Source organism: Chlorocebus sabaeus, chromosome 26 (assembly GCF_047675955.1).
Source record: "Chlorocebus sabaeus isolate Y175 chromosome 26, mChlSab1.0.hap1, whole genome shotgun sequence".
NCBI lineage: Eukaryota > Metazoa > Chordata > Mammalia > Primates > Cercopithecidae > Chlorocebus > Chlorocebus sabaeus.
In genome coordinates this window covers 40724899-40747714 of record NC_132929.1, presented here as the reverse complement: position 1 = coordinate 40747714, position 22816 = coordinate 40724899, and the positions used below count along the sequence as shown (strand labels likewise).

General features: G+C 45.6%; 1 protein-coding gene across 1 annotated transcript; it reads left to right on the top strand.

The window, feature by feature from the left end:
* The first annotated feature begins 4643 nt into the window (after nt 1–4643).
* PDCD7 (programmed cell death 7) lies at nt 4644–22231 on the top strand. The gene is made up of 5 exons (XM_008016254.3): nt 4644–5584; nt 9239–9377; nt 18734–18970; nt 19228–19315; nt 21053–22231. Exons 1-5 carry the CDS (start codon nt 4709–4711, stop codon nt 21174–21176), a joined length of 1464 nt encoding a protein of 487 aa, XP_008014445.2. The 5' UTR covers nt 4644–4708; the 3' UTR covers nt 21177–22231.
* Nucleotides 22232–22816: the final 585 nt, after the last annotated feature.

Below are 22816 nucleotides of genomic sequence, written 5' to 3'. Positions count from 1 at the left end.
TTCGTTTGTAAATTGCCCAGTCTTGAATATGTCTTCATCAGCAGCATGAAAACAGACTAATACAGTAAATTGGTACCATTAGAGCATGGCACTGCTGAAAAGATACCCAAAAATGTGGAAGCGACTTTGGAACTGGGTAACAGGCAGAGGCTGGAACAGTTTAGAGGGCTCAGAAGAAGATAGGAAAATGTGGGAAAGTTTGGAACTCCCTAGAGACTTGTTGAACGGCTTTGACCAAAATGCTGATAATGATATGGACAATGAAATCCAGGCTGAGGTGGTCTCAGATGGAGATGAGTAACTCATTAGGAACTGGTGCAAGGGTGACTCTTGTTATGTTTTAGCAAAGAGACTGGCAGCATTTTGCTTCTGCCTTAGAGATCTGTGGAACTTTGAACTTAGGAGAGATGATTTAGGGTATCTGGCGGAAGAAATTTTTAAGCAGCAAAGCATTCAAGAAGTGACTTGGGTGCTGTTAAAGGCATTAAGTTTTAAAAGGGAAACAGAATATAAAAGTTCAGAAAATTGGCAGCCTGACAATGCAATAGAAAAGAAAATCCCATTTTCTGAGAAATTCAAGCTACAGAAATTTGCATAAGTAACAAGGAGTTGAATGTTAATCTCCAAGACAATGGGGAAAATGTCTCCAGGGCATGTCAGAGACCTTTGCAGCAGCCCTTCCCAACACAGGCCCACAGGCCTAGGAGGGAAAAACAGTTTCATGGGCCAGGCCCAGGGTCCCTCTGCTGTGTGCAGTCTAGGGACTTGGTGCCCTGCGTCCCAGCCACTCCAGTCATGACTAAAAGGGACCAAGGTACAGCTTGGGCTGTGGCTTCAGAGGGTGCAAGGCCCAAGCCTTGACAGTTTCCACGTGGTGTTGAGCCTGCGGGTGCATAGAAGTCAAGAATTGAGGTCTGGGGGCAGGTACACTGGCTCACACCTGTAATCCCAGCATTCCCAATGATTGTGAGGACTCCTCAGCCATGTGGAAGTGTAAATCCATTAAACCTTTTTCCTGTATAAATTACCCAGTCTCGGGTATGTCTTTACTAGCAGCATGAAAACAGGCTAATACAGAGGGTCCTTGGATCTTGCACAAGAAAGATTTCAGGGCAAGTCCACAGTGCAAAGCAAAAGCAAGTTTATTAAGAAAGTAAAGTGGTGAAAGAATATCTACTCCATAGACAGTAGGGTGTTCCCGAAAGTAAGAGGTACAATGCTTGTTTACATATAGGATAAAAAAAAGATCATGGGGATATGTGCTCTGCCACAAGGGTTTGTGATAAAGGATTTTTTTTTTTTTTTTTTTGAGATGGAGTCTCACTCTGTCATCCAGGCTGGAGTGCAGTGGCACGATCTTGGCTCACTGCAAGCTCTGCCTCCCAGGTTCACGTCATTCTCCTGCCTCAGCCTCCCAAGTAGCTGGGACTACAGATGCCCACCATGACGCCTGGCTAATTTTTTATATTTTTATTTAGTAGAGACGGTGTTTCACCGTGTTAGCCAGGATGGTCTCGATCTCCTGACCTCGTGATCTGCCTGCCTCAGCCTCCTAAAGTGCTGGGATTACAGGCATGAGCCACCGCGCCTGGCCTAATTTTTGAAATTACTATATTTTGCAAGAATCAGTATTACTATCTTTAAAGCAAAATTAGGAACGCTTCTATTCTCAAAATATTGGGGTATCAGGACACGCCTAAGTATGGATTTGTTTTGTAAATGTTATTAGCCTGTTCCCTTAACCATAAACGTCTAGAGGCTAGGAATACCTAACTTCCTGGGAATGCAGCCAAGCAAGTCCCAGCTTCACTTTTCCTAGCCCTCACTCAAGATGGAGTCGCTCTGGTTCAAACACTTCTGACAATTTTGTACTACAGTTTTACAAGATGTCACCATTAGGGGGAACTGGGTAAAGGGTACACAGGATCTCCCTGTATTACTACTTCTCATATTCCATATAAATCTACAATTGTCTCAAAATAGTTTAATTAAAAAAATCTAATCATGTGGCACAGCCTTCTCTTTACCTCTTGTTTAAAACCAATTGTTTCCCATTGTTCATAAGATATGAGACCCCAGACATTAGGATTTCACTTCCACAGGATCACCAGACTCCTCTCAGAGTTCCATAACTGGCATTTTTTTTGGAGACAAGGTCTCACTCTGTCACCCAGAGTGCAGTGGTGTGATCTCAGCTCACTGCAACCTTTACCACCTGGGTTCAAGCAATTCTCCTGCTTCAGCCTCCCTAGTAGCTGGAATTACAAGCACGCGCCACCACGCCTGGCTAATTTTTGTATTTTAGTAGAGACAGGGATTCACCATATTGCCCAGACTGGCCTTGAACTCCTGAGCTCAGGCAATCCACCCGCCTCCACCTCCCAAAGTGCTGGGATTACAGGCCAAAACAGGCATTCTATCACTCTTCCCGCTAGACACAGTCCTGTAACCTAAGGCAGGTCCAGCCCCCTGTAGCTTGCAAATTCAAATAATAAGCACGAGAGAGGCAAAAAAAGACTGGCCACAGGCGTGGTGGCTCATGACTGTAATCCCAGCACTTCGGGAGGCCTAGGCAGGCGAATCACGAGGTCAGGTGATCGAGACCATCCTGGCTAACATGGTGAAACACTGTCTCTACTAAAAATACAAAAAAATTATCGGGTCGTGGTGGTGGGTGCCTGTAGTCCCAGCTACTCCGGAGGCTAAGGCAGGAGAATGGCATGAACCTGGGAGGCAGAGCTTGGCAGTGAGCGGAGATCGCGCCACTGCACTCCAGTCTGGGCAACAGAGGGAGACTCTGTCTCAAACAAACGAAAATGTGACTGGCCAAGTGCAGTGGCTCATGCCTGTAACCCCAGCACTTTGGGAGGCCAAGGTGGATGGATCACCTGAGGTAAGGAGTTTAAGACCAGCCTAGCCAACGTTGTGAAACTCTGTCTCTACTAAAAATACAAAAATTAGCCAGGCATGGTGGTGTGCGCCCGTAATTCCAGCTACTTGGGAGGCTGAGGCAAGAGAACTGCTTGAACCTGGGAGGCAGAGGTTGCAGTGAGCTGAGATTGCGCCACTGCACTCCAGCCTGGATGACAAGAGCAAAGCTCCATCTCAAAAAAAAAAAAAACAAGACTATTCCAGAAGTTGGCTGAGGAGAAGCAGTACAGTCTCCTGCCTTAAGGAAACCGCTTCAGCTTTCTCAGCAGAAAGTGAAGGCTTAAAAGGGGACTTGGGGCCAGGCGCAGTGGCTCACACCTATAACCCCAGCACTTTGGGGGGCGGAGGTGAGCAGATCACCTGAGGCCAGGAGTTCAAGACCAGCCTGGCCAACACTGCGAAACCCCATCTCTACTAAAAATACAAAACCACTAAAAATATAAAAATTAGTCGGGTGTGGCAGCAGGGGACTGTAATCCCAGCAACTAGGGAGGCTGAGGCACCAAGAATAACTTGAACTCATGATGCAGTGGTTGCAGTGAGTGAAGATCGCATCATTGCACTCCAGCCTGGGTGGCAGAGGGACTCTGTCTCAAAAAAAGAGGGTGGGGGGGCGCAGGACTTGGTTGACCTGGATGGCATGTAAGGGGGTTGGCGGGGGGGGGGGTGGGGGGGTGGGGGGGAGGGGAAACCGAGGAGGTGCTAGGACTATGGGACTTGCTCCTATGTATCCATTGGTGATCTGGTTGGCACCATAGAGGCTGGGGCGAAGGCAGGGGTGGGGGGGGGGAGGGGGACAGAGCTAGGTTGTAAATTGACAATTGTCCCCAGGCAATCCCCTGGTATGGGAAAGTTCCAGAGGTGCCTGGTTTAAGCTTCAGTCCTTGGAACTAATAAGCAAACACATTAGATAAGCTTACAGTGTAGAGAGTTGTGGTGCAGAGAAGGTGAAGGTTAATTGGATTCCTTTTTTTTTTTTTTTGAGACAGGTGTCACTCTGTCGCCCAGGGTGGAGTGCAGTGGCGCTATCGTGGCTTATTGCAGTCTTTACCTCCCAGGGCTCAGGTGATCCTCCCACCTCTGCCTCCCCAGTGGCTGGGACTACAGGCGCACGCTACCATGCCCGGCTACTTTTTTATATTTTTAGTAGAGACAGGGTTTCGCTATGTTGCCCAGACTGGTCTCAAACTCCAGTTCTCAAGCGATCCTGCCTGCCTTGGCCTCCCAAAGTGCTGGGATTACAGGCGTGAGCCACGGCGCCCACCCTATAATTGCATTCCTAAAGAGCTAAGTCGGAGGTGGGGGGAAACGAGAAAGGTAAAAATAGTTCATTTTTCTAAGAAAAATCCACTATCTACTAGGGCCTTTGCACATGTTCCCATCTGCACTGTGCTTCCCTCTCTTTTTCTATTTAACTATTTATCTTCCAGATCTCAGCTGCAACTGCAGTTACTCAGGATAACCTCCAACTTCTCGAAGATACTCACCATGATTGATTAGTGTGTTATACTAGGCAGGTAGTTCCATGAAGAGAAGATCTGTATCTCTCAGTCTCACTGTATGCGCAGCGGATAGCTCTGCACCTACGATCCTCAGTAAGAACAGTATTTATGAACTGAACGACCGAATGTTTAACCACTGCCCACTTACGCAAGAAGCCTTCCGGAGGGACAAGTCTACAGACGCCGCGCGTCGTAACAACGTCACTTCCGCCGGAAGGTTCTCATGAGGAACCACTCAGATTCCTGTCACTTCTCAAAGCATCTCCGTGGAAAACATGGCTCTGCCACCCTTTTTCGGCCAAGGTCGCCCAGGCCCACCGCCCCCGCAGCCACCGCCTCCTGCTCCTTTCGGCTGTCCGCCACCGCCGCTACCCTCCCCGGCTTTCCCGCCTCCTCTCCCCCAGCGGCCCGGCCCTTTTCCGGGGACCTCCGCCCCCTTCCTTCAGCCTCCGCTGGCTCTGCAGCCCCGAGCCTCCGCGGAAGCCTCCCGCGGCGGCGGCGGCGGCGGCGCTGGCGCCTTCTACCCGGTGCCACCACCGCCGCTGCCTCCTCCGCCGCCCCAGTGCCGGCCCTTCCCGGGGACCGACGCCGGCGAGCGACCGCGGCCGCCGCCTCCCGGTCCGGGGCCGCCTTGGAGCTCGCGCTGGCCTGAGGCGCCGCCGCCGCCGGCCGACGTGCTAGGGGATGCGGCCCTCCAGCGCCTGCGCGACCGGCAGTGGCTGGAGGCGGTGTTCGGGACCCCGCGGCGGGCGGGCTGTCCGGTGCCCCAGCGCACGCACGCTGGGCCCAGCCTTGGCGAAGTGCGAGCGCGATTGCGCGGGGCTCTGCGCCTGGTGCGACGGCTGCGCGGCCTGAGCCAGGCCCTGCGCGAGGCCGAAGCCGACGGCGCGGCCTGGGCCTTGTTGTATTCCCAGGCGGGGCCGCTGCGCGCGGAACTGGCCGAGCGGCTACAGCCGTTGACCCAGGCTGCCTATGTGGGCGAGGCGCGGAGGAGGCTGGAGAGGGTCCGGCGCCGCCGGCTGCGGCTTCGCGAGAGGGCCCGGGAACGCGAGGCCGAGCGGGAGGCAGAGGCCGCGCGGGCAGTGGAACGCGAGCAGGAGATTGACCGCTGGAGGGTGAAGTGTGTGCAGGAGGTGGAGGAGAAGAAGCGGGTGAGAGCAGCGGCCGCGCATGGGGGTAGGAGTGGTGGTGGTTGGAACCTGGAGCACCAGGAGGCTTTAAACTTCCATTTCCCAGGGCTAAGCCTCTGTCCTTACGCGCAAAATGAAGCGACAGCTAACCTTCCCACCTCATACCACCATGTTAATTATGTGTTAATGATGTACACAAAAGTTCAGGTGCACTGTAAAGTCCTGTAAACACAAAGTATAGGATTACACAGTGGCATTGAACGAATGACGGGTCTCCTCTATCCTGCTACAACATTGTCCACTTACTTTCAAAACCAGTAAGTGTCTAGTTCCTTGTGTCTTGTGCTGCCCTAGGTGATTTTAAGAATACAAAATATAGGCCGGGCGCGGTGGCCCACGCCTGTAATCCCAGCACTTTGGGAGGCTGAGGCGGGTGGATCACGAGGTCAGGAGTTCAAGGCCAGCCTGGCCAAGATGGTGAAACCCCGTCTCTACTAAAAATATAAAAATTAGCCATGCCTGGTAGCGGGCGCCTGAAATCCCAGCTACTCGGGAGGCCGAGACAGGAGAATCGCTTGAACTCGGGAGGTGGAGATTGCAGTAAGCTGAGATCACACCACTGCACTCCAGCCTGGGCGACAGAGCAAGACTGTCTCAAAAAAAATAAAAAGAGAGCTTCAGGACCCTACCTCAAGGAATATATATATACTCTAATTAGCTGATGGGGCAATAGTGATTCCCCGAGGATTCCTTTGTTTACAAGTTTCAAACCATGTATCCCCAGGTTCAGCAATAGTGTTTCGGAGCATTTACTATATATACTAGGAGCTGTGCTAAGGTCGTTACATATACCAGATCTTGAATCTTTATAACAGCCTTGAGAAGTAGGAAGTATTATGCTAATTTTACAGGTTAGGAAGTTGAGGCATAGAGAGGTTAACTTGCCAACAGTCACACAACCAGTTTGTGGCAGTTTCCCATATTTGATCCCAAGTTGTCTAATTCCAAAGCGTGTTGATCTCAGCCTCTTTAGGGCCAGGGTAAAACTGAAAATTGTTCAGATAGTTCTCTAAGGCATTTTCTTTTTTAAATTTTTTCTTTTTTTATTTTTTTGAGACAGAGTTTTGCTCTTGTTGCCCAGGCTGGAGTGCAATGGCACAATCTAGGCTCACCACAACCTCCACCTCCCGTGTTCAAGCGATTCTCCTGCTTCAGCCTCCTGAGTGGCTAGACTTACAGGCATGCGCCACTACACCCCGGCTAATTGTATATTTTTAGTAGAGACAGGGTTTCTCCATGTTGGTTAGACTGGTCTTGAACTCCTGACCTCAGGTGATCCACCTGCCTCTGCCTCCCAGAGTGCTGGGATTATAGGCATGAGCCACTGCACCCGGCAGTCTAAGGCATTTTCATTACCTTTGAGTGCCTCTGGGTTTCCCTTCCCTCCTCCTCATTATTTCTATTATTATTCCATTGTAATACATAATGAAATAATTATACAACTCACCATAATGTAGAAACAGTGGGAGCCCTGAGCTTGTTTTCCTGCAACTAGACAGTCACATCTGGGAGTGATAGGAGACAGTGACAGATCATCAGGCTTTAGATTCTCCATAAGGAGCCCACAACCTAGATCCCTCCCATGCGCAGTTCACTTTTTTGTGCTACTATGAGCATCTAATGCTCCTGTTGCTGATCTGACAGGAGGCGGAGCTCAGGCGGTAATACAAGCAATGGGGAAGTGGCTGTAAATAGAGATGAAACTTCACTTGCTCACCTGCCTCATCTTTTGCTGTGTGATCTGGTTCCTAATAGGCCATGGACTGGTTTCCATCCGTGACTTGGGGTTTGTTGACCCCCGGCTTAGAGATCTGTGGGAGATCATGTCAGTATAGCGTAGTGTGTGTTAGGAATTCAACTGTAGGTGCTGTAAAAGCCCAAGAAAGGACATCTAATTTACTGAGGGAATGCTTCCCAAATGATGTAATGACACTAAGCTGAGTCTTTTTTTTTTTTTTTTTTTTTTGGAGACAGAGTCTCCCACTGTTGCCTGGACTGGAGTGCAGTAGTGTGGTCTCGGCTTACTGCAATCTCCGCCTCCCAGGTTAAAGTGATTATCCTGCCTCAGCCTCCTGAGTAGCTGGAATTACAGGCGCACACCCACCACTCCTGGCTATAAGCTGAGTCTTAAAGGAAAAGTCAACCAGGTGAAGGTAATAGATGCAGTTCCAGGGAAACAGAGTAATCCAAACAGAGAAGTGAAACAGCTTGGTGTTGACTGTAGTGGTGGAATTACAGGCACTTATTTGACAGATGGGGGAGAGCACTTTAGGCAGGAGGATTCTCTCCACCACCCACAGTGGGGATTTTTTATTTCATTTATTTTATTTTTTTAAAGAGACAGGGTTAGGGCTGGGCACGGTGGCTAACACCTATAATCCCAGTACTTTGGGAGGCCAAGGTGGATGGATCACCTGAGGTCAGGAGTTGGAGACCAGCCTGGCCAACATGGTGAAACCCTGTCTATACTAAAAATACAAAAAATTAGCCGGGTTTGGTGGCGGGTGCCTGTAATCCTAGCTACTTGGGAGGCTGAGGCCAGGAATCGCTTGAACCCAGGAGGCAGAGGTTGCAGTGAGCTGAGATCGCGCCATTACACTCCAACCTGGACGACAGACAGACTCCATCTCAAAAAAAAAAAAAAAAAAAGGGGGGGTTGGGGGCGGGTGCAGTGACTCACTCCTATAATCCTAGCATTTTGGGAGGCTGAGGCAGGCAGATTACTTGAGCCCAGGAGTTCCAGACCCGCCTGGGCAAAATGGAGAAACCTCGTCTCTACAAAAAACAACAACTGGGCATGGTGATGCTGTAATGACACTATTGCACTCCAGCCTGGGCAACAGAATGAGACCCTGTCTCAAAAAAAATACAAAGTTTCACTCTGTTGCCCAGGCTGGAGTGCAGTAGGTTTGTCATAGCCTGTAGCTTTGAACTCCTGGTCTCAAAGTGATCCTCTCGCCTTAGCCTCCTGAGTAGGAATAGCTAGGGACACAAGTTATTATGCCCAGCTTCCATGATGAGGATGTTGGAGACAGAGTCTTAATGAGGAGTGGCTTGAGGAACTGGGGTTGTTTAGTCTGTATGTGAACTAAGTCAAGAGTAGGATAGCAATCTTTGATATTTGAAAAGCTGTCACGTGGAAGAGATTCCTAGGACTTCAGAGCAGTGGAGCACAAACATAGGTTGTCACTAAGAGACCTTTGTAGAGGTCTCAGCCTTTTCAGCCACATTCCTTATCCTCCCTGGGAATATGAATCTTCAAGTCTAGGGAGTCTGCATTTTTAACAAGAGTCTAAGCTTAACAAAGTAAGTTGGACACCTGCTTCCTGCACTGCACTTTGAGAAACACTGAGGAAGAAACAAAACCAGTGCTATGTGGAAGATACAGAGAGGAGAGGTTCCTCTTTAAGATGAAGGTTGTACCGTCAGTGGAGGGGGATAACCTCTTAGCTAGAGAGGAGTTGTGCAAGGCCTAGGAAATTGGGATGTAGATTCAGTAGAGTCTCTCTTAACCTGGAAACTGTCTGATCCTTTAAAATCTAACCACTGGGCAGCTATTCTCTGCTGTAAGTTTGTTCCTAATACGAAGTCTCATGGGCTTTGTTTCTCCTCCAGGAGCAGGAACTCAAAGCAGCTGCTGATGGCGTACTATCTGAAGTGAGGAAAAAACAAGCAGATACCAAAAGAATGGTGGACATTCTTCGGGCTTTGGAGAAATTGAGGAAATTGAGGAAAGAGGCTGCAGCAAGGAAAGGTAACTGTGACTTTGCATTTTTTTCCTTGTTCCCTTCCCCTTCTTTAGTGCCTTCCACCCCAAATATTATTGGGGGAAAAATACTTGAAACTTCATGATTTTCACCTTGTAGGGTAGCTGGGTTTGTCAGCAGTAAGTCATAACTTCTGAAGGAGGAAGCCTCAGAAGATGTTTAGCCTTTGGTAGCCCAGGTTGAAAAGAGAGGCGAGTGGGGGAACCCACTGCACTGTCTTCCTGTTGACTTATCATTCCTACCCCCCGCATTTCTGGCCACACTCTTCCTAGTGGGCTTGTCATGGCTAGTCAACTTTGCCTTGTGCCAAAGTGAAAGCTTTTCACCCTTACTGGGTGCTCCAGAAAGTGTTGAAAACTTGGCATGCTTCTTCAGATACATTTTAAATCTGAATTATTTCTATTTGAAGAGGTATGAATGATTGGATAGGGCAGGGATTGCAGACTGTGTGGATTTCCCCACCTTTCCTGCATGTAACTGGTCTCTTCTTGCCTCTGGAGGAAGCACCAGACACTATAGCCAGGCAGTTCAAGCTTCTCCACAGAAATTTGTTCCAATCGTGCTGGCTTTCTAGAAGTTACCCAGTTGTGCTTTCCATTTGCCTGTCTGGATCTTAGCTGTTGTCATTCTGTTCATCTGGAGGGCCCTCAGTCCCATCTTCGCCATTTTTTTTTTTTTTTTTTTTTTTTTTTTTTTGAGACGGAGTCTCGCTCTGTCGCCCAGGCTGGAGTGCAGTGGCCGGATCTCAGCACACTGCAAGCTCCGCCTCCCGGGTTTACGCCATTCTCCTGCCTCAGCCTCCTGAGTAGCTGGGACTACAGGCGCCTGCTACCTCGCCCGGCTAGTTTTTTGTATTTTTTAGTAGAGACGGGGTTTCACCATGATAGCCAGGATGGTCTCGATCTCCTGACCTCATGATCCGCCCGTCTCGGCCTCCCAAAGTGCTGGGATTACAGGCTTGAGCCACCGCGCCCGGCCCCATCTTCGCTATTTTAGGATCTCACTATTCAAAACCAAATACACGTGCAGCATCCTTCATCCTTCCCTGATCTGGACTGAAGTAACCTCCTGTTGCTTCTCACTTGCACCTGCTTTGGACCACATGCTGATTTATTTAGTAGATTGTAGGCCTTTGGTATTCACCAGAGGTATTTGAGAGTGTACAAATTAGCAAATGCCACTCTAACAAATGATTTCCCCTGTGTTGTTTAAAATATAAATGAAAACTGGGATTCCTTTAGACCCTTAAGAAAGTTGTGTTGGAATATGACCATTTTGTATTCACTCAGGCTCATTTGCCAGCTAAGTGATTGGCTTCTGCATACCAGCCTTTAGAGTGGCTAATTCACATCCAGACCTCCATTGTTTGGAAACAGATGTCTCCATTGTGGTACTCTCAGGGCACTTGTAAATCAGAGGGAAGTTAGCATCTGCTTTGTCTACTCATCTCTCTTTTTCACCAGAAAGCAAAACCTGAGAGCTATTTAATATTCCCTCACCTCCCATCCTCTATGAGGTGAGCGCTCAGTAGACTTCTGCCAAGTAATTTACCAGCATTTCCCAATATTAATCTTCCTCAGTTTGGTCCAAAAGCAGGAGGACATTTTAGGAAAATCATGATCTATAGAAACAAACAGACTTTGTGGCTTTAACTGACTTGAGTGTAAAATGATTTGGTAAGCAGCAGCTGGTTGCATGCGTACTTAAAATGAGCAGCTAACTTCTCTCTTCAAGATGTGTGCACCTCCAACTAAGTGCTAAATGACAAGACTGGATGTTTAAGCAGGACCACGTTGTAAATTGTCTTATGGGCCATGCTAGAGTTCTCATTCACACTTAAAGCTGTGGGGAACCACTGAAAGTTTTTAAGTGAAATGATGGCAAAGATCAGTGCCAGTAGAGCAGAGAAAGTTTTGGAGCGTCCAGGAGAGAGAGAGAAGGGCAGAGAGACTGGTAAGGCTATTGGGCACGGATAGTATGGAAGCATAAGCTGAGCGATGTCAGTGTAGGAGAATTGAGAGATGGTGAATAATTCAAGTGATAGTGAATAATTCAATAATTCACAATTATTAGTGAATAATTCTCAAGTCAAAGAATTGAGAGATAATGAATAAAGGTATACGTGTATATACCCATGTATGTATAAATAAATAACTTAGGGAACTCAGAGTACAGGAACTAAAGGGAAAAGAAATGACTTCCAGGTTCTAGCCTCACCTACTGAATAAGTGAAGATAGCTTTTTTTTTTTCCTTTTTTTTTTTTAAAGACAGGGTCTTGCACTGTCACCTAGGCTGAAGTGCAGTGATGCAATCGTAATTCACTACAGCCTTATACTCCCAGGCACATGCAATCCTCCCTCCTCAGCCTCCTGAGTAGTAGGGACTACAGGTGCACACCACCACACCTGGCTAATTTTTAAATTTTTTGTAGAGATAGGGTTTCGCCATGTTGCCCAAGCTGATCTCGAACTCCTGGGCTCAAGCAATTCTCCCACTTGGCCTCCCAAAGTTGTAGATTACAGGTGTGAGCCACTGTGCCTGACCGATACCATTCTAATGAAGAAGGAAAACAAAGGAGGAGGAACAGGTTTGGGGTTGACAAGTTTAGTTGGGGACCTGTTGAGTTTGAGGTGTGTGTGGTACATCCTGGATAAGAGTTCATTAGCATGTAGCCATGAGTCAAAATGACCTTAAGGAGATTGTACAGCATGAGATGAGGGCCAAAAAGACAAAATCATAAGGAATGTCAAAATCAAGGTAGAAGATGAGGAGAGCAAAAAAGAGACTAAGAGAGGTCAGAGAGATGGGAGGAAAAGATAGGCTCCCTGCTTCCTTCTGGAAAGTGGCAAGTGCTTAGAGAGATTGTGTAGTCTTGGTGGTATGGTTCGGCTGTGTCCCCACCCAAATCTCATCTTGAATTGTAGCTCCCATAATTCCCACATGTTGTGGGAGGGACCTGATGTTAGGTAATTGAATCATGGGGACAGGTCACATGCTGTTCTTGTGATCATAAGTCTCATGAGATCTGATAGATTTATAAAGGAGAGTTCCCTTGCAAACGCCCTCTTTGCCTGTCACCATGTAAGATACGACTTTACTCCTCCTTCACCTTCCGCCATGGTTGTGAAGCCTCCCCAGCCATGTGGAACTGTGAGTGAATTAAACCTCTTTTATAAATTACCCAGTTTCAAGTATATCTTTATTGGCAGCGTGAGAATGGACTAATACACTTGGACAGGTTACTTGAACTTCTCTGAACCTTGGTTTCCTCATCTACAAAAAGGGAGTAATGATATTACCTTCCCATGGGGTGTCGTGAGGATTAAATTAATAAATATGTGTAAGGTACTTAAAACAGCCCTGGCACATAGTAAATGCTATATACGTGTTTCATATTATTATTTTTATTATCAAGAAATAAGAAACATCCGTGGGAATTAGTATCCAACTGGTCGTTCGTGACCTATGCTAGGGGCATTTCAGTGGAGTGACGGGGGTAGAAGCCAGACTACAATAGGTTAGAGAATGCATATGATACAAGAAAAGCAAACAGAGAATTAAACTTATTAAAAGATAGCCTGTGAAGAAAAGGAAAGAACAAGATCAGTATCTGGCATATGTGTGGTAGTGGTGATGGTGAGGGGTGTTGTGTGTCTTTGGGTCATGGGGAAAACTTAAGCATTTTAAAAACGACTGAGAGGAGTAAGTAGAAGGGGAAGGGTCAGAGAGAAGCAGGAAGAATAGTTGATGGCTCAAGGCTCTATGGAAGGTAGGATGATTCACATCCCAGGTGGAGGGATTAACTTAAGTGAAGAAGGAACCATCTTACACAAGCATGAAAATGAAGGAGATGAAGATGGGTAGTGATGCAGATGAGTGCAAGCAGGGACAGATTTGAGGGATTTCCTGCCTGCTGGCTTTTCTCTGGGTAAATGGTTTGCTGAGCGCCAGTAGAGAAGTGGGACTTTAGGAGAGCATTGAAGGTTTGAAATAACTGCTGTGAAGAATGGGTGACAGCTAACCAGAGACTTGTGGAAGATGGTTGCAGGGGGTGCTGTGGGTCCAGCTGACATATATTGTCAATGGATCACACAATCAAATGACCTCTTCCAGTAGTACTGTAGCTGGCGGGTGAGCACAGAGCATGGGGTTGTTGGGGTTTTGCTTTGTGGGATGACCATGAGTCTTGTGGCAAAGGAGTAGCAGAAGGATAGAATCTGATACATCAGGTCTGGAGGTTTTGATGAAGCTGCCAAATGGGTCTCTGGGGAGAAGGAACTAAAAGTACTATAAGGGAGAAAGTTGTAGTGGGAGAAGAGAATAATCAAGTTTAAGACTGAACAAGCAAAAAGGTTTTTCTGATAATGCCAAGGTCCAAAGACTGAACAAGACTGCAAGCGTGTGACTAAAGGGGAATAGAGGCAAAGGCATTCGTGTCTAGGAGCTGCAGGACTAGGAGGGCAGTGAGTGGTAGAAGTGGAGGGAACCTAGAAGGTTCCAGGAGGAAGATTGTGTGAGGAGTGCTATTCCTTTTTCTTTTTCTTTCTTTCTTTTTTTTTTTTTTTTTTTGAGACGGAGTTTCACTCTTGTTGCCCCGGTTGGAGTGCAGTGGTGGAATCTCGGCTCACTGCAACCTCCGCCTCCCGGGTTCAAGCAATTCTCCTGCCTCAGCCTCCGGAGTAGCTGAGATTACAGGCATGTGCCACCACACCCAGCTAATTTTTGTATTTTTTTTAGTAGAGATGGGGTTTCACCGTGTTGGTCAGGCTGGTCTCGAACTCCTGACCTCAGGTAATCCACCCACCTTGCCCTCCCAAAGTGCTGGGGTTACAGGTGTGAGCCACCACTCCCTGCCCAGGAGTGCCATTTCTGAGGGAATATGTTACGTTGACCAGGGAGTGATCAATGAGGGGCAGAGAGAGATGTGAGTTAGTGGCCCGGGCTTAGCAGCCCACATCTCTTCATGGGGTCTTTAGGCTAATATAGGATGATGGAGTATCTGTGTATTTGGCCATACACAGATTTTAGTAGTTGCAACAGAGACTGTGTGGCTTACAGAATCTAAAGTATTTACTACTGTAAAGGTAAAGAAATGAAACAAAACCATTAGATTATTGCAAAACAGAGTGACAGTTTAAATTTGTCAGCGTATAAGAATTTTGTGCCATTCTCCTGCCTCAGCCTCCCCAGTAGCCGGGACTACAGGCGCCCGCCACCTCGCCCGGCTAGTTTTTTGTATTTTTTAGTAGAGACGGGGTTTCACCGTGTTAGCCAGGATGGTCTCGAACTCCTGACCTCGTGATCCGCCCGTCTCGGCCTCCCAAAGTGCTGGGATTACAGGCTTGAGCCACCGCGCCCGGCCAGGAGAATGGCGTGAACCCGGGAGGCGGAGCTTGCAGTGAGCTGAGATCCGGCCACTGCACTCCAGCCTGGGCGATACAGCGAGACTCCGTCTCAAAAAAAAAAAAAAAAAAAAAAAAGAATTTTGTGTATACTTGAAAAACATTCGCCTGGCAACTTAGAAGATAAATTTGAGTTATAGTGTTTCTGTAGTTGAGAATGAGTGAATGGAAACCTGTTGAAGCAAAGCAGTTAGGAGAAAATCATCTAGAGAAATGTTAGCCTTGAGAGTGAGTTCCACAACCACTTAGCTGTAGTGGTTGAAGGAGGAAAGAATGCTACCTCCAAATTACAACTTTACAAGAAACAGAACTACTAACCTTGAGAAACCATTATTTTATGCCATTTATCAGCCCAAACTGAAGATTTAGTGCTCAAAGCTGGCACTATTGTATAACACAAGTTGCAGCATAAATTGTTAAAACCCTGTTGAAGGTCCAGGCATGGTGGCTCTTGCCTGTAATCCCAGCACTTTGGGAGGCCGAGGCGGGAGGATCATGAGGTCAAGAGATCAAGACTATCCTGGCCAACATGGTGAAACCCTGTGTCTACTAAAAATACAAACATTAGTTGGGCATGGTGGCACATGCCTGTAATCCCAGCTACTTGGGAGGCTGAGGCAGAATCACTTGAACCCAGGAGTCAGAGGTTGCCGTGAGGCGAGATCACGCCACTGCACTCCAGTCTGGTGACAGAGCGAGACTCCGTCTCAAAACAAAACAAACAAAAAAAACCTTGTTGAAAATCATTCATTCGTTGAAGAAGTCTCTATTAATTATCTTCTCTGTGTCAATTGTTAGGTAACTGAGCAAATGTGTAGCTTTTTTAGGAAGCAGTTTAGAACACATTTTGTTAGTCTTGAAAGTAAGTATTCACAAACATTTCCACTCTTGAGAATTTTTCTTTTCTTTTCTTTTCTTTTTGAGATGGAGTTTTGCTCTTGTTGCCCAGGCTGGAATGCCGTGGCATGATCTCAGCTCACTGCAACCTCTGACTCCTGGTTTCAAGCGATTCTCCTGTCTCAGCCTCCTGAATAGCTGGGATTACAGGCACCCGCCACCACGCCTGGCTAATTTTTGTATTTTTAGTAGAGACAGGGTTTCACCATGTTGGCCAGGCTGGTCTCAAACTCCTGACCTCGTGATCCACCCGGCTCTGCCTCCCAAAGTGTTGGGATTACAGGCATGAGCCACCATGCCCGGCCAAGGATTTTTCTTAGAGAAATCCATAGAAAGGAAAAAAGTAACATGCCCAAGAATATGCATTGTATCACTATGTAACAGGACATTTGGAATAACTTTTAGGTGTCCAGGAGTAGGGAACTTGATAAGTATATTCTAGTGCATTGATTTGATGAAATAGGATACAGCTGTTAAATAATTACGAAGATTGGAGAAGAATGTACAGAATCAACAGGGAGAAGTGGAAATTACATATATATAACGTTGAACTATATGAAGTTGCTAATACATGGACAAAAAGACCTCAAGAGAACGTGGGAAAGTATAAAATGGTTGATTATGGTAATGGGATTAGGGTTTTTTTTTTTCCTTTCTTGTATCTGGTATTCTTTTTTTTTTTAATTTTTTTTTTTTTTTTTTTTTTTTGGAGATAAGAGTCTCGCTCTATCACCCAGGCCAGAGTGCAGTGGCATGTTCTTGGCTCACTGCAGCCTCCACCTCCTGGTTTCAGGCGATTCTTCTGGCTTAGCCTCCTGAGTAGCTGGAACTACAGGCATACACCACCATGCCTGGCTAATTTTTTTGTATTTTTAGTGGATATGGGGTTTCACCATGTTGGTCAGGCTGGTCTCGAACTCCTGAGCTCAGGCAATCTGCTTGCCTCAGTCTCCCAAAGTGCTAAGTTTACAGGTGTGAGCCACCACACCTGGCCCTGTATCTGGTATTGCTAAAATGCATGGGTAATGTATTTTCCTTTAAAATCTTCAAGGACTGACAGGATAGATCACACCCACATCACCCTACATTGATTCACCTAGCAGCTTTTGTATTGTAGGGAAATTATGGTAGTGAGTACAGAATTGCAGTCCACTCAAGTATTCATTAAATTAAAATCTTTTTTTCTTATGAAACTTTATGAAAAATTTCTCACATGTACAAAAATAGAATACATACTCATCATCATCTATGATACCATTGTCACACCAAAAAAATTAACAATAATTCTTTGATATCACCTAATAACCAGACTATTTTCCCAGCTGTGGCTTTAGATATGTTGGCTATAGTGTTAGCTGATCTCATAGTTAAATCAGGATAATAACCATCCAGTTTTACTGGGACATGGGGCTTCCAGTGCTACATGCGGGCAAACCAAAACAGTTGGTCAGCCTACTGTCAGCAGCAGACTGCAAGGTCAGTGTGGTTGGTTAAGTGTATCTTCCTCCCTATCAAAGTGTGCACTCCCAAAATTCACACTCAGAGTGATGCTGAGGGAATTTCACAAACAATGAAGTTAAGACAAGTTCCTCCCTTTAGTGAGCTCACTGTTTCAAGTGGAGGATCAAGACTATCAGAAATAAACAAAGTGGAGGCCAGTTATGGTGGCTCATGCCTTTAATCCTAGCACTTTGGGAGGCCGAGGCGGCCGGATCACCTGAGGTCGGGAGTTTGAGACCAGCCTGACCAACATGGAGAAACCCTGTCTCTACCAAAAATACAAAAATTAACTAGGTGTGGTGGCACATGCCTGTAATCCCAGCTACTCGGGAGGCTGAGGCAGGAGAATTGTTTGAACCCAGGAGGCGGAGGTTGCGGTGAGCTGAGATGCGCCATTGCACTCCAGTCTGGGCAACAAGAGTGAAACTCAGTCTCAAAAAAAAAAAGGAAAAGAAATAAAATCAGAGATTAAGTGGTGTGATCCAGAGGGACGAGTTGAGAAAGTCAGGGTAGGGTCAGAGTAATTGAATACTCAAAAACATCAAATTGAGCCTTAAAGATTGGATTTCCAAATTTTAATCGATACATACTGTAGGTAGGACTTTGAACCTGCTCATTATAACGCAGATTTTGTGATAAGAAAAAGTGTGTAAAAGGCCATTTGGGCTGGATGCAGTGGCTCACTTTGGGAAGCCAAGCTGGTAGATTGCTTGCGGCCAGGAGTTGGAGATTAGCCTAGGCAACATAGCAAGACCTCATACAAAACTTTTTTTTTTTTTTTTTTTTTTTGGGAGATAAAGTCTCATTCTGTCACCCAGGTTGGAGTGCAGTGGTGCAATCTCTGCTTACTGCAAGCTCCACCTCCTTCTGCGTTCACACCATTCTCCTGCCTCAGCCTCCCGAGTAGCTGGGACTACAGGTACCCGCCACCATGCCCGGCTAATTTTTTGTATTTTTAGTAGAGACAGGGTTTCATCGTGTTAGCCAGGATGGTCTCGATCTCCTGACCTTGTGAGACCTCATACAAAAACTTTACAAATTCGTAGGTAGGGCCAGGCACAGTGGCTCATGCCTGTAATCCCAGCACTGTGGGAGGCCAAGGCAGGAGGATTGCTTGACCAGGAGTTTAAGACCAGCTTGAGAAACATAGGGAGACCCTGTCTCTACAAAGATAAAAAAAATTGGCTAGATGTGGTGGCACATGCCTGTAGTCCCAGCTACTTGGGAGGCTGAGGTGGGAAGATCTCTTGGTCTCAGGAGGTCGAGGCTGCAGTGAGTCCTGATCATGCTATTGCACTCCAGCCTGGGCAACAGAGTGAGACCCTGTCTCAAAAAAAAAAGAAAAAAGAAAAAGCCATGCATGGTGGTGCACACCTGTAGTTGTAGCTACTTGGGAAGCCAAGGTGGGAGGATTGCTTGAGCCCAGGAGTTTGAAGTTGCAGTGAGCTATGATCACACCACTTGTACTCCAGCCTAGGTGATAGAGTGAGGCCTGATCTCAATAAATAAATAAATAAAATGCCAATTTGTTCTTTCTGCCCAGGGGTTTGTCCTCCAGCCTCAGCAGATGAGACTTTTGAGCACCATCTTCAGCGACTGAGAAAACTCATTAAAAAGCGCTCTGAACTATATGAAGCTGAAGAGAGAGCCCTCAGAGTTATGCTGGAAGGAGAACAAGAGGAAGAGAGGAAAAGAGAATTAGAAAAGAAACAAAGAAAAGAAAAAGAGAAAATTTTACTTCAGAAACGTGAAATTGAGTCCAAGTTGTTTGGGGATCCAGGTATGTTGCTCTATAACCAGTGGAGAAAATGAAAATACTAGATTGACAGCTCTTCTTATCATGGGTGAACTCAAGCTAAGAGGTAGTAGGCAGCAAATGACACCTTCCAGATTTGCAATTCTATGTCATAGAACTCATGGATACAGATGAAACACATTTGCTCATTCTGTCATAATCATAGGCTCAGTCACCTTGCCTTGAGAAATACGTTGTGGATATCAAGCATGATAACATGGTATTGTGCTTTTCTCTTTCAGACGAGTTCCCACTTGCTCACCTCTTGGAGCCTTTCCGACAATATTACCTCCAAGCTGAGCACTCCCTACCAGCGCTCATCCAGATCAGGTCAGAGGGGCAGGCTCTCCATGTTGTCTTTCCCTTAGGTAGCAAGAAGCACTTGAAGAAGTGCTTACATTGTTTAGGTTTATTACTGTCTTTTTTTTAAGTTTCATAGGGAACTTAAAAAAAATTATGGGTTTATAATGTTTCCATATTCAAGGATGCTGCATACATGTTGTTTAGTCGTCATTAATCCTTGAGAAGTTGATGTCCCTATTTTTATAGGCGAAGAAACAAACTCAGGTTGTGACTTGCTGTATTATCTCATGTTATAGATATTATAGCTGTTACGTTGATTTAAAGCATTGGTTTCCTTTTCCAAATTATCTTCGGGTGCTAACCAGACCCAGGAAAAAGAAACCCTCCACTATGTACTTGCCTGTGGAGACGGTTTAAGACCCATGCTGACTTCTGAGATCTTACAGGTCAAAGCCCAGAAACTTGGGAACAAGGAGGCACATCTGAATCTGCAGTTCTTAAGGAGCTAGGCAGAGTTTTCAGCTCTCTGGGTCTCCCTTTCCTCACCTATAAAATGAAGACAGTGGACTAGACTGTGGACTTCAAACTTGAGCAGAAGCACTCTTCCAAAATGCAGTCTTTGAGGAAACACTATGTAAGATAAATGGAATGAATGGGTTCCCGAGGCAGTATAAATCTGTTGTTGCCTAGAAGCACTTTGTTATTTCTAGACTCCCATAAACACTTGCTTGGGGCCTAGGGGTTTTCAAAGTGTGATTTGAAAATCACTGAACTAAGTGATCTCAGATGTCCCTTCTAAAACCTCAGCTGTTTGTGATTCTCATGAAAGAATGCTCTTTAGCATATCAAGTTCATGTTCTAGGAAAAGTTTATTTTTTGCTAATATACAAGTTTTAGCTTTTAAACATAAGTACAGTTGATTCTCATTTTTCATGACAGCTATATTCTCTAAAGTCACTGCAAACACTGATTTCAGAATACTGAACATCACTCCTAACGGAAGCACAGGGTTAGGTAGATTCCTGGGAGCCTCTGGTCACAATGTTTTTGTCAGCTGATGAATACCTTGTTGTATGTGTGTTTGTGTTAAAGACACCTTATTTAATATATGTTGTTGATTTACTAACATTGAACTCACGACTAATAATACTCTACCTCATGCCTAAATGAAGCTTACCTAACACACTTTCTCCACAAAGCACATCATGGCCTTCTTGCCGTTAGGAACACTACACTTAGGGCCATTTTAAACAGTAAAGTCGTCAGTAAAAAGCGCAAAAATATGGAAAATGTGGCACTAAATAGAGAAAAGAACCCATTTATATTAATAGTATGCGCTGAAAACAAGAAAGCAGAGTAAGTATTGCCTTCTTTGATCTCAGCTGGGAACAGTTCATTTTCATGACTCAGATTTTTTTGCCACTCTGTGTGTCTACGAGTATCCGTGAAAGAGCTACAAGTGATGATTTGGGGGCTACAAATAAATTTTAGTTAGTAGGCACATATGCAAATACAGAATCTGTAAATAATGAGGATTGACTTTATTATTAGGTTATCCATAAGGCTATAAGTTCTTCAGAGTTTTTCCTCCTTTTATGTGTACATTTAAGAAATGTAGTCATATTCTTGATTCCTAGAAATCAAGTTCTGTAATAGGTTAATATATCAGTCATTTGAAAGCTAAGTCTTAGAATATGTAGTTGCTGAACATCTTATTTGAAATAAAACAGAAATAAATAGTTGTTCTATAATGTTCTTATTAAGGCATGATTGGGATCAGTACCTGGTGCCATCCGATCATCCCAAAGGCAACTTCGTTCCCCAAGGATGGGTCCTTCCCCCGCTCCCCAGCAACGACATCTGGGCAACTGCTGTTAAGCTGCATTAGTAAAGATGCTTCAGGAGTGTGGTCCAGCCAACGCTCTTTCCAGCTCTAAATATTAGCGATGGTGCCATCTTTTGCTGTAGACTAAACTGCAACTTCTGAATTCCATGTGGCATTCCCCTACCCTGAAGTTACGCTTTCCTTCTGTGCTCTGTGCTGGCCAGAGGTGCCTCTTAAATCAGATTAATGTGGTTCTTCAAGAAAGGACTTAGGTGAACTGAAGTTTTTACCACAGGCAGTGAATGACCTGGGTTCACCAAATTTGCCTCTGTTTTGAGGGGCTTGGTCCCAAGTGACTAATTTACTCTAACTTCCTTGTGTGTTGAAGGGTAAGTACACTCAAACACTGAATACAGGTGTGCAATGGGTAGATTTCACAGCCCTTCCACTAATAGTGAGTGTGAAGGCAAGCTTGATGCAAAACCTCCTGACCTTTCCTACCTGAAAAGCCCTTTGACTTCTAGGAAGAAAGGTCAAAAACGTGTTACTTCTAGGAAGAAAGGTCAAAAACATGTTATCTTCAGTTTTGTTAATCCCAGTTTTGGTGCAGCTTGGGAGACTGCTAATTAGGAAGATGGCAGTGACTGTAGGCTGGGTTGCCAGAAAATATGGTGGCCTAGTCTTATTATTCAGGTGGGGTACTTAGAAAACCTGAAGAGTACCCAAATTGGATTGTGTTTTAATGGACAATGGCTGTATTTTTTCCATGTTAGAAGGATCCTAATGAAAGCACCTGTTATTTTTAAGTTTCTAAGGGTCTAATTGTTCAGAATCCCCAAGGATATTTCCCTAACCTCACTCAGTCACATTGTAGGAGCCAGTGTAGCTGTGGAATTATCTTAGGAATTCAAGCTTCTAAAACTATCCATGTAGTCAAATCTGGGGGAAAAGCAAATACAAATAATAAAATATATTTTTTATATTCATTAATAAATGCTGTTGTGCTTGGAGATGATCACTCACATAACGTGTCTTTTTTTGGTTCTGTTTTGATTTAGTTTTTGCCAATTATTTTGTTATATTTCCAAAAAACTAAATAAAAATCATTTTATTTTTTAGTTTGTGTCTTTGCTGCCAATTTGTTGCCTTCCAAATCACTTAGCACACACTTTCACATTGATGAAACGTATTTTCATTCAAAAATTCAAATTTATTAAGCAGGCATTTGTTACAGGAATGTGAATCTTTTTTTTTTTTTTTTTTTTTTTTTTGAGGCGGAGTCTTCACTCTGTTGCCCAGGCTGGAGTGCAGTGGCACCATCTCGGCTCACTGCAAGCTCCGCCTCCCGGGTTCGCGCCATTCTCCTGCCTCAGCCTCCCGAGTAGCTGGGACTACAGGCGCCTGCCACCGCGCCCGGCTAATTTTTTTTTTGTATTTTAGTAGAGACGGGGTTTCACCGTGTTAGCCAGGATGGTCTCGATCTCCTGACCTCGTGATCCGCCCGCCTCGGCCTCCCAAAGTGCAGGGATTACAGGCGTGAGCCACTGCGCCCGGCCAGGAATGTGAATCTTAAATGTCAAACTTTATCTGCAAAATCCACGTCTGGATTGGTAAAGATACTGTCAATTTTGGAAATAATGTTAATGTACTGTAGTTGGAAGCTTTTGGGTGTGAGATACTAATGCCTTTGTCCCTTTTCTGTT

What these genes read in the sequence shown, in the direction of transcription:
- PDCD7 (XM_008016254.3), top strand. Translation starts at nt 4,709, where the DNA reads ATGGCTCTGCCACCCTTTTTCGGCCAAGGTCGCCCAGGCCCACCGCCC. An exon ending in AGAGGCTGCAGCAAGGAAAG is followed by an intron (nt 9,378 to 18,733) that starts GTAACTGTGACT and finishes CTTTCTGCCCAG; the next exon opens with GGGTTTGTCCTCCAGCCTCA. An exon ending in CCAGCGCTCATCCAGATCAG is followed by an intron (nt 19,316 to 21,052) that starts GTCAGAGGGGCA and finishes GTTCTTATTAAG; the next exon opens with GCATGATTGGGATCAGTACC.